The sequence below is a fragment of the Falco naumanni genome, chromosome 6, assembly GCF_017639655.2.
Source record: "Falco naumanni isolate bFalNau1 chromosome 6, bFalNau1.pat, whole genome shotgun sequence".
NCBI lineage: Eukaryota > Metazoa > Chordata > Aves > Falconiformes > Falconidae > Falco > Falco naumanni.
Genome location: NC_054059.1, coordinates 15,303,868 through 15,320,365, shown reverse-complemented (window position 1 = coordinate 15,320,365; position 16,498 = coordinate 15,303,868). Strand labels below are relative to the sequence as shown.

The 16,498-nt window shown below is 36.3% G+C and overlaps 1 protein-coding gene across 1 annotated transcript in view; it reads right to left on the bottom strand.

Annotated features, from left to right (window-relative positions):
• The window catches only part of EYS (eyes shut homolog), an 867,458-nt gene that overhangs the window by 723,327 nt on the left and 127,633 nt on the right, over positions 1-16,498 (bottom strand). The window contains exon 11 of the mRNA XM_040598785.1: positions 12,065-12,169. Coding sequence (XP_040454719.1) covers positions 12,065-12,169 — 105 coding nt within the window. The remainder of the gene's footprint in view (positions 1-12,064; positions 12,170-16,498) is intronic.

Genomic DNA, 16,498 nt, shown 5'->3' with positions numbered 1-16,498 from the left:
AAAGAAGGCAAACAAGTTTATGTTGTTGTGTTCAGTTTTCTGTTACATGAGAATAAGGGGAAAAAAAGTTTCTAATAAAGTAACTAGCAATCTCCCAGTGTTCAGTTCATAGCTGATATGATTAGAAAACACTCTAGACAGTTATTCAGAGCTCTTTTTTAGCTCTGTGAATCTGAATTTTAGCTCGTGATCTGAACTGCCCACTGTGAAGGTCTCTGCCCACAAAGGAAGGTAGGAAAGATAACATTCACACTAAATTGCCAGTCTTTGTGAACCCAGATTTAATACTTGGCAAAACAGACACAATAAAAAAAAACCCAAAACTTAATATCACTTAATACTAAAAGAAAAAAAATCAGTATGAAACACATTGACCATGTTTTTCTCTGGTTTGCATTTTTTATAGCTTTGGTTTGAAAAAGGATCTTTACATTCTAACTGAGATACTGTGACAAAATACCGACATAACAATTGAACTTTAAAGTATTATTTGTACCTTATTTTTATCCTAGACTAATTTCCTTTCTGAAGACAGAATATAGTTCTGTCTGAGCTTCTTATTCTGTAAAAAAGAAGCAAACCTTTTAATAAACTTGTTTAATTCATTCTTTTCCTTCAGCCTTCCTCAGAAGCTATGACTATGTACCTTTACTACAGCAATAGATAAAGGTAATCATCCTTTCAGACTGAAGAATACTTAGACTCCTAGTATTACAGCAATAGTCCACAAAAATAAAATGAGTTTAAAATCTTGCAGACAGGAATAACTTCAAGAGAGACTCTCTCAGTGGAGACAGTGGGTGACCATGGGTGGCCAATTAGATATGAGTTTGCAATCTAATATGACAGAAGCAAAATTAATGCAATTCAGCAAAGGGAACAAGTCATGGAGATGAATAGAGTTGTCATTCTATACAGCTCATGGGGTATCGTACGCAAACCTGCCAGTCTGTTGCATGTACCTTAGCGCCAAAGAAGGTGTTGATTTAAAGGCTTGAGAAGATAATCTGTGTTAAAAGACTGAGTATTTGCAGTTAAAGAAAAAAAAAAAAAAAGGTTAATAGAAAGATGTAGGTAGGTGAAAGAAAGAATTAATCACTGGTGACTTCCTAGATATACCTGAAGAATGTAAATGACTGGTGGGATTAACTGTTTGTTGTGCTATTGGAGACGGGCTACAGCAGAGCTAATTTTATCTTGAAGTATACAATACGTATGATCTGTTTAACTAAAATATACATTGATCAATGATACTATTTTAATGCTGTTAGTAACAATATATTATTGCATTTCATTTTAATGAATAAAAACAGGGAGGAAAAGGTATGGTTATATTGCTGGTTAAAGCTGAGCCCAACACAGCCACTCGCTTATTTCCCCACGGTGGGATGAAGGAGACAGTTGTAAGGGCAAAAGTGGGAAAAAATTGTGGGTTGAGATAAAGACAGTTTAATAGGGAAAGCAAAGCTGTGCATACAAACAAAGCAAAATAAGGAATTCATTCACTGCTTCCTATCAGCAGGCAGGTGTTCAGCTGTTGGGGTCTGCAGTGGGTCTGCAGACAAGTTAGTTGACTTCAAACACTCAGTTGTGTACCTTTAAGACAGCCACAAATTGTCAGGTATGTAGACAGGGTGTGAAGAATTGGAACTTAGAACCGCAGCATACAGGCACCCACAGCAACAGCAAATAGCAAGCAAGAAGAAGGACACAAAAACCTATCAGGGTCTGACACCTGTACTGTCTAAGATATATAAATAGTTTCTATAAACAATAAAGGCCATTTTGTCCAAACCCAGCCACGCAGACATAGTGTTTCTTTTCAGTCTGCCTTGACTTGCGTCACCACATTCAGCCATCTCCAGGAAAGCAGGGCTCCATCACATGTAACAGTTTACTTGGGAAAACAAATGCCGTAACTCCAAAGGTCCCCTCATTCCTCTTCCTTTCCTGCAGCTTTTATTGCTGAGCATGGTGTCATATGGTATGGGATAACCTTTTTGCCAGTTGGGGTCATCTGTCCTGGCCGTGTTCCCTCCCAGCTTGTTGTGCACCCCAGGCTACTTGCTGGCAGGGCAGTGTGGGGAAACAGAAAAGGTCTTCATGCTTTGCAATCGCTGCTTAGCAAGAGACATTGGTATGTTACCAACACTGTTTTAGTCACAAATCCAAAACATACACCATATTGGGTGCTATGAAGAACATTAACTTCATCCCAGTCAAAACTAATATAGATAAAAACCAATGTTAAGGCTTGTTTTGGGTGACAGGGAAGTTAATTCCATGAGAAGAAAGTTAAATGGACTGGCTTGTAACAAAGAAACTTGAAGTGGACCAAGAAGTCCAAACAGTACTTTTTAACTAAATCCCAGTTAGCAAAGCTGAATAATTCTCTTGGGATTGTACACAATCTGTACTGTGCTGTGTTTTTCTGTTAGGTTGATATACAGACTCCCCATCCAGCTGTCAGAAGCATGCTTTTTATTTTCTGGAAGTCCAGCTGACACAGCTGGCACAGGCTGAGTTACAAGCTTGAGCAAGGAAGCTGCTAAGTCTCTCAGGCCCTACTTGCAGATGGGGGTGTGCACTGGATTCCTGCCTGGTAAGTAGAAAGAATAACGAGATAGCCAATTTCCTATTTAACCACAGTTTATCCAAAATAAGCTGAACAATATGACCATGCCTAGTTATGATGACATACTAGAGGTCCAAACAGATCTTCTGCACTGCTAACTGCAACAGATTAATTTTTTTCATCATGTGACAGTTATCCAAGAATAAATTTGCCATTCAAAGTTGGTCTGCAAGGATATGCAGTATCTTTTCCCAGCCCTGTTACCAATTTTAAGTCATAGTCAGTTGAAAAGTCAAAAAATGTGGCAGGGCTGCATTGTCATACAGGAGTGGAAGCATTGTAATAAAAGGAAGGCACAGAAACAATGCAGTGATGACATATTCCCATGAATTACAGCATGACTTATCATTCAGGCTCAAGCCAATAAAACCCTTTTTTTGTGAATGAAAATGGAATGAAAATAATTTTTCATTCAATTAAAAAAATATTAAGGAAGATAGAGGAACACTATGGTCAGGGTAAGTAGTTTATATTGAATTTAGTGAAAGAAACATCTCATAACGTTGCTTCTAAAGAGAAAAATTCATCACCTATAGAAAAAAGTCAGTGTGTTTTCTTTTTAAATATTTCCCTGAGAAAGTACATACAGATCTTTTTTATCAGTCAATGGTTTTGTTTGTGAAGTCAAATGAATTTCCAGAAGCAAGTTTGATTACTTATGTTAACAGTCATAAATGGATACTAATAACAGGTCATTAGAGAGATATTGTATGTATATTTTAGAAATAAGTTTGTGTTTATACAAATATGTTTTTATTATTGATATGTAACTTGAATCTCTAGGGATCATAAGAAATCTACAAACTCCAAACTGAAACTATCCATGTGACCAAGAGTTTTTTAAGGCTTTATTAAACCTTATCTAGGAAAAACATCAGTAAGATACTATGGCTTTAACAAAGTCAGTTTGCAACCAAAGAAAAATATACCCAGGTAGATGAGGCATAGATGAACCGGTTGTCTGAGACATACAGGCTATTTAAGGAAATACATAATGAAGGGTAGCTGACATAACTGGTTCTCAAATTAAAGTGAAATCTTTTGTGGAAAAATCATTTAACCTTGTAAAGAGATCCCAGTTTAATCATGTAGATAATCATTAAAGTTGAGAATAACAAGTAGGATGGATAGAGCTGCCCCTAGTTTAGGTACATAATGCTGCAGTAAACCCTAGTGAGTTGTGCAGGTGCTCTTTTCTTAAGAGCTATGCCAAATTGATCAGTGATAACCTTTATTTATTGCTAATTACATAAACATTGTTTTATTGTCTTTAAAGTGAACTGCATGAATCTGGTCTAAGGCCTGCCTGCCTATTAAGGCTGGATGCAACAATTGATGAATAACGTGGGAAGCCTAGACTATGATTTGGCTGCAGCGAACCCATGATATTAATCAGTTTAAATTTTTATTTTCAGTTGTGGGAGGAATAACATATGCAGATAGTGTGCAGTTTGCCTCAAACACTGTCAATTGTACTTCAACAATTCAGGCAGTTTATTTCAGTCCTGACTTATTCTTTAAAAAGGACTGCCAATTATGTTGAACTTCATAAAATTGTATGATAGATTTTGTGAGGTTTCATTTTACTGAACTTTTTAATGGTGCCTTATTACAGTGTATTTTCACAGTCGTATAGGGACTACAATTATACCCTTATTGTCCTGCTACACATAACTTCCCTCATGTTGTTTCTTTGATGATTCACATTTAGTTATAATACATACACATTTTCCACTTGTCCTTTTCAGATCCAGTCAGTGGATTAAAGCAAAAATTTGTGAAATTGTGCTTTGTTAAAGCAGATGAACCTTTTTGGAACCTTAAAGTTATAATGAGAATAACAGAAAAGAAAACTGTATGAATAATAATTAAAATAAATCCCCCAAAATTCAGTTGTAAATATGGAAGAAAGACATCAGAACAAGGCTAAGCAGGCATCTCTCCACTTTTACTGCATTGTCTCTAGTCACAGAGAAAATCAGTTCAGCTGGGACTCATCTCATCTACCTTCAGCTGTCTAAAACTTAGTTTTCTAAATCTAAGCTTTCTCAGTTTAAGCTCTGGTACAGGAGACTGGTACCTCTAGGAAAATGTTCATCCCAGCTATATTCATGTTGTCTCTACAACTACAAAACAGGGAAAGCAATACTTAATTTATCTAACCGTTTCCTACTTTGTTCACAACAATGATGACTGCACTTAAAAAACAAACAAAAACCCAAACAAAACCTATTGAACTTTTTGGATCAGTTTAGTGTCTATGATACTGTAGAATGAAAAGACACAGATAAAGCATGTTGTATAATTATGCCTAATACAAATCAGCCATCACAGACACTATTATAATACAAATAAAGAAAAACCTCCTGTCATGTATTTCACCTTTCTATATGGATACAATAGAAATATCTATACATTGAAATAACATACAATGAAAGTGATGAGTGACAGGGGAGTAATGCAGAACTGGTTTCTGAAACTCCAAGAAAGGAGGTTGTCATGGAAACAGTCAGGTTAGAAATCTTTTTGTTGCTACAATTTTATCTAGCTACTGCTTAGTCTTGATGTTGTTTTAATAAATTAATCTTCCTCAAGTCATTAATGATTTATTTTTCTCACAATAAGGTGCTACATTAAGAACTTTTCAGATGCAAGACAATGATTAATGACATATTCATCTATAGTGAAATATACAAAAATGAAAACTTCGATTTTACTCCTACACTCATCTAGCTAAAAGATTAAAAGAGAAAGGTGAGTAAAAGTTAGTCACTCTTTCCATAAAAGGCTATCATAGCATTCTAGACAATGTTTTATCTACAGTGAACCAAAGGAAGAAAACATGTATAAAAGGTTCCCCAAAATCTTAAATCCTTAAATTATTTGTCCTATATGAATACAACAGGTGGAAAGATCAGCTAACAGAATAAAAAAAAAAACAACCCAACCCCCCCCACCTTGCTAATGAGCCTGCTTGCAGGGAACAGGCTTTTAATTAGTCTGCATGAGCATACATGATACATGAAACACACCAGATTTTCTAGATGTTAATTAATATCAAACAAAAGAAGTGTTAAATACCATTGGGAGAAAAATGGAAAGGGCAAGAGGTGGCACATCTTCAGGAAACAACCAGAAGCAACAATATAAAACAAACTTAAAAGCAAAAAAAAATTAATAGTGTTTCAATAAGCTACATAAATAGTCAAAATGACAAAAAACGTGAGGGACAAATAAGAACAACCTGAAGACATAGCCGCATGAAAGAAAGAGAATGTACCATGAAGCTACAAGGCAGTAAAATACACAGGCAATGAATCCATGGGTTTTGAAAGCACGCATGTTATTTTTTGGAACCAAAGCAGATCTAACACTCTCCACTGACACTTTTTTTCCTGCTACAAGTGCTGATCAACTGATAACTAAAAGGTTTTGTGGACACAATCTTAACAGATCTTGGAGCACAACATAGGTTCTAATGCTGTCCTTTAGGGCTTCCTTGTCAGTTATCTGCCCTTCAGTTTTCTTAACAGACTGTGTGAAGAATTACATGCAGTCTGTATTGAGACACCATCATGTTAGCTCCAATATCACTATTAAATTGAATATCATGTATTAGCTGTGTATATATCATCACTGAAATTTCCTCTGCCATTTTTTCCATTGATGAAGACAGCATTATGTTTCACTTCCATTACACTGAATTTGGAATACAAATTAATCAGTACTATCAGTCTATATGTTTCTAATGAAAAAGATCACATGGGGACACTGAGTGATGGAAAGAGACATACAGCTTGTCCTTATCATGTTTTCCTTAGTACTTTTAATTCTGGATGGAAATTTTCTCTGCTTCAGTGAAAGAAGCTAAAGTTTCTTCCTATAGAATTGATGGAAAACATCTTTCCATGAGGTATTATTTAACAAGGCAAGACTTCTTGTTGTGTTGGAACATGGATTTCAGACTCCTCAGAATTCCTTGCTTTTCCAGTGCTATCTTCCAAGCACATCTACTGTAGGTGTAGCCCTTGCCTCTATCAAAGTACTGAGTAGAAAGTTTGCCTAGGGCCTTTCCACCCTGCTTATAGGGCTTATTGTTACAGTGATTTCACCATGTTTCAGGAATCTTAAACAGAATTCCTCATGTTAATTATATCACTGGCTAACCTGGATTTAAATATTTTAAAACTTCTTGCTACAAACTTTGTCCTTAGGTGCAAGATGTACTTGGGGAGGTTAAAGTACTGAAGGTTTCTATTTTCACTTTTCATTAAATCTCCTGATCCCCAAGACTGGTGCTTGTGGCTGTGTGGTGAGTTTACTTTGGATAGCTGCCAGACCCCCACCCAGCTTCTTTCTCACTCCCCTTCCTGAACAGGACAGAGGGAGAAAATAAGATGAAAAACCTCATAAGCTGAGGTAAAGACATGAAGGAGATCACTTACCAGTGGCATCATGGGCAGAACAGATTCAACTTTGTCTTGGTTTTGGCTGGGGTGAGCAAGCGGCTGTGTGGTTCTTGGTTGCCAGCTGGGGTTAAACCATGACAAACTTGAAGAAAAGTAATTTATTTTTTTGCCAAATAAAAATGGAGTGGTGAGAAACAAAGGTGAAAAAATAAAACACTTTCCACCTAAACTCCATCCTTGCCATTCTTTTTTCCAGTCTCAGCTTCACTTTTTTTATTCCTGACTTGTCTACCTTCTCCCACTAAACGGCACAGGGAAATGGGGAATGGAGGACTGTCAGTCCATAACAGCTCCTCTCTGCTGCTCCTTCCCTCTCACACTTTCTCTGTGCCAGTGTGGGTCTTTCCCACAGGCTGCAGTCCTTCAGGATAAACTTGCTCCAAGCATGGGTCCCCTCCAGGCTGAAGTCCTTCAGGAAAAGACTGCTTGTACATGGATTTCCTCTCCACAGGCCTCAGATCCTGTCAGGAGCCTCCTGCAACATGGGGTATCTACAGGCTGCAGCTTCCTTCAGGGCACATTCATCTGCTCTGACATGGAGTCCCCCACAGGCTGCAGTGTGGGTATCTGCTCCACTGTGCTCCCGCATGGGCTGCGGAGGGACAACCTGCTTCACCATGGTCTTCACTGTGGAGTTGCACAGGAATCTCTACTCTGGTGCCTGAAGCACCTCCTGTCCCTCTTTCTTCTCTGATATCAGTGTCTGCAGAGTTGTTTCCCACATATTTTTTCTCCACTCTCACTCTTCTGTGTACCATTTTATACTTTCTTGAATATGTTTTCCTGGAGGCACACACACACACACAGGCACACACACACACACACACACCCCCTGAGCTGTGGGGCAAGCCGTGCCCTGCGGGGGCCGGTTGGAACCAGCTGGAACTGGCTACGCCTTGCCCGGGGCAGCCCTGGCCGCCCCTCACAGGGGCCACGCAGCTCCCGCTACCAACACCTTGCTGTGGACGCTCAATACACTTTGCACAACCAAATCCTTTAAATCACTCTGTCCTAGATATCTAAAACATGACCACTGATATTGGTGTGCCTCATTTAGTTTAGCTTTTTCAGTGTGTGTATAATGATAAGTTCCAAAGTCATGACCCTTCCTCCATGAGACTGGGGATTTGCCTGTCCACAAGAAACTCATGTGCCTGGAGGTGCTGGTCACACAGTGCCCATGTCATCCACTCTGTCCACAACAGTCCATATATCAAGTGGGAGGCAGAGATCACTTTTCCAGAAGTTACTCTTTTAGAAAGGTGTTGATATAGAAGTATATACCTTTTAGAAAGGTATACCTATATAAAGGTATATAGATAGACAGATGGTGTTCAGATGGTATATTCTATACCCCTTAAGAGAAAGCCCTATAAAAAGATGCAGCCTTGGCATTATATATAAATATATATATATTCCCTTGAATAAATTCACTAGTGGTAATCATATGGCATTATCCAGCAATAATGTTCATCAGCTAAATGGAAATACTGTTATCTAAAATGCTAAAGTTCAAATATAATGCTTGTAAAATCTTTTGTTTAAGGTCATCAGAGTACACCAAAAGCCATACGAGCAGTAACCAGTCACCCAAACTATCTTATTATGAAATTACTTGTCAGTTAAACACTTTCAAAAGATGGTTACAGTATTCACCTGAAAGCCATGCATATCTTCTACAGAGAGAGAAAAGAAACTGCGCAATGATGATATACAATATCTAAAGACATTGTCCAATCCATTTTTTCCATTTAATGTTACTCTTTGTCCTATTTCTTATCTTGAGATGCAAAAATAATTTGTACTTTATCACAAAAGCAGAGTCGCAAGGGTCCATTACTATAAGTAACCTATAGCTTTTGATGGTTGGGTTCGTATGTTGTCATACAAAATTAGATTATAGAAATTTAACACACACCCAGACAAATCTGATAACAACCAAACCCAAGTGCTTAAAAGGCAAGAGTTTTCTCTAGTTATGTATTTTTAAAAGTTAAGACTCTAATTATGTCAGGTTTCCAGCAATGCTGAGATATATTTATCTGAAATAATGAACTATATGATTAAATGATTAAATGACCTCATTTCATCCTATTTAGTGACAATATCTTATCAACAGCAGGATGGAGTATTGGAATAATTTCTAAGAAATATATCTCAGCTGTACCATACAGAATTTTAATGAATTATTTTTAAAGCTGCTGAAAGGAGATTTTTCATATGAAAATAACAGTTTTAGTGTTAAAGTTGAAAACATATTAAGACAATTAACTGCTTGACAGTGACTAATAAATCATAAGGTATATTTTCATAATATTAGCACATACAAGTTTAGAGAGTATAATTTAGATTTGCTAAATATGTATAGTTATTCTGATTTCTGAGCAAGGAAGAACAATCTATGATTTTATTATTCTAAATTCTATGATTCCATGATTCTGTGATTGGTTGTCTAGTCAAGCAGACAGTTGCAGGTACAAGTATTTTCATTTAAAAGAAATTGATCATTAGGGCATATCCAAATTCCCTGTGCTCCCTTGTGTTTTGTTATTGAATATGTGTGATCTGTCTGACATTTTCATTATTTATTTATTTATTTACTGTTACTTGCCTGCTAAAAGCCAGCAACTACAGATCCTCTGATAAACAAAACATAATTTTTTTCAGAAATGCAATATAAGATTGGTTGTCAATGAAAGCATGGAGGCATAAATTGTCTTTTTTCACTTAAGGATCAGCTGAAGTTATCTGTCTTATCTATTGAAGTGATACTTGTTGTAGAACAAACTAGCAGTTAAAATATCCAGTAATGTAGTGACTTTTGTTTTCAGTCAATTGACAGACATTATCTATTCAATCATTGCAGTATTTTTGTGATATGGTTACATTTGTTTATCTATACCTTCAACTAGAGAATATAAACTGGGATAATTAATTTACCCAAGGGCACAAAGGGAATCTATCACATTTAGATCAAAATTATGCCTTTGTCAGCTCTTTGTTAGGTATGCACATCACTACACAATTTTCCCTCTCTCTAATTCAGCTTGCCGTTATATTAATGATGTAGCTGCAAATAGTAAAACATTTTAACTGTTTTGAAAAATAACTGATCATTTCTACAAATAACCTCTGGTTCACTGTGAGTTACTTGATCCTTTGATGGTGATGAAGAACTGCTACTATGGGCAGTGTTTTAGTAGAGTCAAAAAAATGAAACTTGGAGTTTCTAGTGTATATGAGTTCCTTACATAAACCTTGTTGTTCCAGATGAATACATGGATTAACCTCAGAGGCACAACACAAAGGAATGAATAGTTACAGACACTCAAACCACACAGGCACACACACGGTGAATGATAATAAAAATTAATTGGATAATGCCTGTCTACAGAGTGACTGAATTTTCTTTAACAAAAGAAGTGCAAATGACCTATGAAGACAACACCAGAACATTTTCCTTTCCCATCATCACTGACACATTCTGCTGCGTGAAAAAGATGTCCTTTCAGACCCGTGGAAGGAGGTGCAGGATGCTTCCATCTAAAACCCACTCTATATAAGAGTGTTAGTGAACATCAGTGAGAGTTAAACATGGGATAGGAAAGCAGCGCATTGAATGTGAGAATCTTCATCTCAGAACAACAAAGAAGATGATGTTTAATGTTTAGCTACAGCCCTTGATCAGTAAAACTTGAACACATGCCTACATTTGTCCCAATGAAGCAAAAAACACAAAGGCATCATCTTACCTTTGAAGACATAGCTCTGTATTGTCTTCAGTTCCCAACTCAGCAGTATACCACTCTTAAAGCATTTAAGGATCTCTTGATGTTAAGTAAGTTAAAAATCAGTTGCTTTGCTTGAGGGGGTTGTTTGGAGACTTGTGTTTCAGTACTCTGACATTTCCAAGATTTTCTGATCACTATTATTTTCTCTTCTAAACACCCCAGTAGTTAGTCTTCTTAGCCCACGACTATATAGAATAAGTTTTTCTGACCTTGTTTTCCACACTAACAGTAAGCTTATAAATGCACGTCAAAACCAAAAACCACTTTAGAATTTATCAGTCATTTCTTATCCATATTTATGAATGAACTTACCAGTTGCTACCCCAGCTTCCTTTGCTCACAATGGATATAGAAAATGGAGAAAGGTGCTGATCCTGGTCAAAGGATTTCTAGGGTCATGAATTTCTAAGCCACCCTTTTCTAGGTTTTCTTAGTCAACATGCACTAACATGCAAAATCCCAAATTATAGAGTGTACATATAATTAACAAAGCAAAACCTTCAACATTATATTTCTTTCTCCCTTTATTTTGCTGGGTCTTTTTACACTGGGTACTTAGTTCAATTACCGCTTGGCCTGATCCATCTTGGATGCCCTTTATCTCCTGTACCATATCTTCCAGCATCGTACGGTATCTTGGATACTTAATGGCACCTCAGGTGGGACAAAGTGCACATGCTCAGGCAACCAGGCTGTGGTCACACATAATTTAGAGCAGTGTTCAGTTCTTTTAGATGTGAGTAATCTGGCCAGCAGAACAGAATTCTAAAGACTGGATTTTGCATTTTTGCTGACTTTCAAAACATTTTGCTGCCAAAACCCTACAGTTTTTTTGAAAGAAAGTGTTGCTGTAATGTGTCTATACAAACAGACACTAAATAATTGGTAATCTCCAGTTCCATCATATTTCTTTACCATTATGTTCCCGTGCTACAAGTAATTTTTAATGTAAGTGATCTATTGTTTATAAAAAACCAGTCATAAGCAAATTGTCATGCATATTTATTGATAAAATTTTCCTTTCTATTAGTCTAAATAATTAGCTCTGTACCTTTAAAAATATAAGCAAAATGGTTTCACCATGTAAGACTTTATAACACCCGAGTAACAAATATAGAACACACACACTATTCCAAACTAGCAATTGTATAAAAGCTATAAATGCTTACCAAAGGGGCAATTACATTTGAAGCCATTTATGCTCTCTTCGCAGGTTCCTCCATTCAAACAGGGTCTGTCTAGACACTCATTCACGTGAACAGAACATGTCTGTCCTGAAATTTTAGATTAAAAAAAAAAAAAGACAAATGTGCTGATGTGTTCAAATCATAGAGACATATTTGTAATGAAAAAAGACTGGGATTGTCACAGTCTAAATGCTGGCGCCATTGGTCAAGTTGCATTTAGTGAGTACACAGGGATATTGATAGACATCGTGTGTATCATTAATTTTTCTGCTTCATTGTTTACAGGACAGTCCATTTTGACAGTCAATGTTTGAAGTATGACAATCAGGAAAACAGAAAGCTTTCCTACTGAGATCATGCATAATCCTGGAGCTCTTTTCCATTATACAAAATTACTATATTCAGGCAAGTTTTGTTCAGTTGTGTCAATCATTTTCTTTCATTTCACTTACTGTCTCCTTTGGAAAAGAATGGCAAGTATCATTGCATCTGAAAATGAGGCCAATGCTAATTTATAGACAGTTATATGTAACAGTAGAGTTCAACCTATGTTCTACAGAAAGTTGTCAGTACTATGATACTGGATATTTTTCTTTCTCCATGTAGTATAAAGAAGGGGGATGATCAAGTCATTGAAGAATGTTTAATGAGGCAAAATACAGGTGAGAGAAAATTAAATAATTAAAAACAAAGGTAGTCAGTATAGTGAAATATGTAGATTTGTAATCTACAACAGCAGTTGCTTTGATTTGTAATGGGAAAAGCTGTTTCCAGCCACAGGAATATGGAGGCAAACTGTATGTTCAGTACTTATCACAGGCTAGCAGTCTATGATGCATGCTGGGCTTTCTGCGAACCTCACAGAAGATAAAACCAAAATGAATGCTAAAATTCCTCTGAATTCTTTGCACTGGGGAAAACATTTGGTCTCTTATCTGCAGCACACATACATGACCACTCACACAATTGTATGAAACAAGACCGACAGCTCTCAAAATCTGTATTTTGTGATCCTGCTATATATAAAAGGCCTTCACTGAAGAAGCCCATAGTAGCACCAAGGTACTCTTCCACACATAAACTTATGACAGAGTGGCTCCTATTAGGTGGGTTTTTTTTCCTACCTCTAAATATGCTCCGCATTTTCTATAAGACTTCAAGATATCTGGATGAAATGGGTGAGATACAAGAGAGACCAGGGAGAGTTCAGGTAACTCAGTAAACTAAAAAGCTATCTGTTAGGAGCAGCTGCTGAGTGCTGCTTAGAGTGTGCTGTGGCACCGGTGAGGAATACAGACAGTCAGAACTGGTCAAAATATAAATCCTTTTTTAAGTTCTTTCATTTTTTTAAAGTTTTCTTTGAAGTAATGATAAGGCAACAGCACTATGTGCAACCTTTCTAATCTAATTCTGATATTTTGCTTTCTGTAAGTTTTTTAGTTCAGATCCTTTCTAGTTCAGATCCATTTCCATGGTTATTTCCCTGATTATGGTAGGTTTCTTCTGAGGAAGATAAATGGAAATGCATTGGCATCTGTTCTCTTCTTCTGCATCACAAGTGAAAAGCGGTGCAGTTTCCTCTAGAAGTAAATCATCTGGCCAGAAGCCATGGGTAAGTTGCAGCATGTACAAGAAAAACTCCTTGAAACAGATTCTTTCACCTCCTTTGAATTGTTGTGTAGTCCCAATAGAGAAAAGGTTAAAATAAGGCCAATGCAATTCTAAGGGAAATAATGAAATGATATCATCCTTGTTTACTCATGATATTCAATATTTGAGAACCCCTTACTGCTTTTTTGTGAAGATGGCTCTTCTTCCCTCTTGAATCTAAGGCAGCAAATGTTTAATGAACTGGATAGCATCATTATGTTAAGACATGGCTGTAACAGGTATAACTGCAATTGCTTGTGAACTGTTCTTAACCTTTTTCCTTGATTTTCTTTTCTTTTGGGGATAGGAAGTTGGATGTGGCATTCAGCAGGAAAATGAGTCAACTACATGTAGGTTTCTAATCACAGACCTATACTTTAAACTGAACGTTTAGGATGAAAATCAGTTCCCTAAATGTCAGTATTTAATGCTACATAGGATATGCTGTGTTCAGTCTCAAGAAAATAGTCCTTAGGGGATGAAATGGACAATAAACAGAGGCAGTTGCAACAGTTCTATCACAGTAGCATAAATTGGTCATTCAGGCTGGAAATCCTGATGGGATGGTAAGAAATAAGAGAAAAGAACAAAGACACAAAGGTCAGCTGTCAACTGAGGAGTATTTTCAAAAATGAACAAAAAGTAACATGTATTGGTCAAGGTGAACCCTTTGCAGAATTCAAGAGCAAAATGACACCTGATCAAAAGGTTAATTCTGTGGCCATGTTTTGACTGAACTATATGAAATGATACAATACCTGGGGAGTCCTGAGAGGATGATGAATTAATGAAGGCTAGAGGAATTTGGAACACGAGATGAACATTGGAGCTTTAGCTGTGTTAGGGAGTAGTGAACAAAACCTGATTGTGTGTAGAAAAGGTGAGAAAGGAGTCAAAGCCATTCGTTAGCCCATTCCAAGTCTGACAGGAAGCATAATGATTCTGTCAGTATGAGAAAGGATACAGAACAAAGATAACTTATTTTGCATCTTCGTTTGGAAATAAATAAATATCTGCTATAATGTATAGCTAAAAAAAATCTCACCAGTGGCATCAGAAACTGAATTTCATTTCTGACACCATGCCACTAACCTCAATTATTTTAAGACTTCAATGAGTACAGTTTTTTCTTAATGTATTAATCTATACTGCAACACTCCATAGATTAAAAGATTTAGTTCCAATGTAGATCGCTAATCCCAAATGCCCAAACTAATACCGTACAGTAAAGAGATAAATGTTATACTTGTTTAGCAGAAAACTGTTTCAGGTATTTTGCTTTGATTTACCTATAGCCGTGTTAGATGTGTATGAATTCCATTCTTCACTTAGGAGAAGAAAATAGGGGGAAAAAAATCCCTGCTCTGATAACAAAGGTGCTAATTTTATGCTGGAGGCTGTTATTAGAGCTAAATTACTTCAGCTGACAAAGAAGCAATTGCATGTCACTCAGTCTCATCTGAATTATCAAGCACTTAGAATACTTTTCTCGCAACTGATGAAAATGTTTGTCCAAACCACTGATTTACAAGTTGTGCTAGCTAAGGGTACTTGCAGAATTACTTAGAAAGATATCTAACTTTCTGAAATATTTCAGTTGAAAATGCTGTTAACACATTAAATACAGATAGTTCACTGTTTTTTTTGTGACAAACTTGCAATATTGTTGACATACACAGCTATGACTTCAGTTTCTATGCATCTGTATCGCCATTCCTTAAAGATCATTTTTGTTTTCCTTCTAATTTTGCTGTCTAGCCACTGAAATATACACTACTTACAGATATGAAAACCTGATACTATTTTTCATCCAAAAGTTAACAGTGCCATTTTGGCAATTCTGTACATCTCTGAAAATGCTAGGAGAAATGCATTTCTTCCTATGAATCATGTTAAAACTTGGAAAAGCTTTCATATTTCAGTGCAATTTCTGTCAATCAAATGTACATGTAGTGAAAATAAAGGTAATTGCTTTTTGTGTACTGCAGACAATACCTAGCTCTTCTGGTTATGTGCCATAACATGGAGTGCCATTAAACTTTTAGTTGCACCTGAAAATAGGCATATTCCAAAACTACTTGCAAACAGAAATTTAACAATTCATATCCTCAGAGTACAAAGGCAATATATGGACAGGGTTTTTTAAATATTTCAGAGAGCATAAAAGAATCTATGAAACTACTCTGAGACCACATTTTCTGAGTATTTGAGACATGAAAAAAGCTGGACACGTACAGAGAAGCCAGTTTTTTTCCAGTACACAGCTAATCCCAACTATGCATTTGAGATGGATGATGAAAACCTTCTTTGAATATCAGATAAAAATCACTATTTGGCTACAAATTAATTTCAACATCAAAGTATGTTAATATATATTTTTCCTGTGTTTATACTTTTAAGGTTAATATTAATATATCACATCCAAAAATAATTACTAGTAAAACATAATATTTAATTAGATCTTTAAGAAATCATAGCTTAGGGGCTGAATTCCTAAACAGTTTATGAGGATCATGTCACCAAATTCTGAAGTATAAAGGGAATGTTAAAAATTACCATGAGTCAACTTTACTTCTATTAACTCTTTATTTGTATGCGTTATCCTGTATAAAACTGCAGTGTTCTTAAAATATATAATGAATAATTACAGCTGCTTAGGAAAGTCTGTCACTTTTGCAAATTGCATGGCCTGATGTTTAGCAGCAACATTTTCTACAGGCATATTGATGATAGATACACAAAAGAGAGATTACTCTGCAAGAGCGC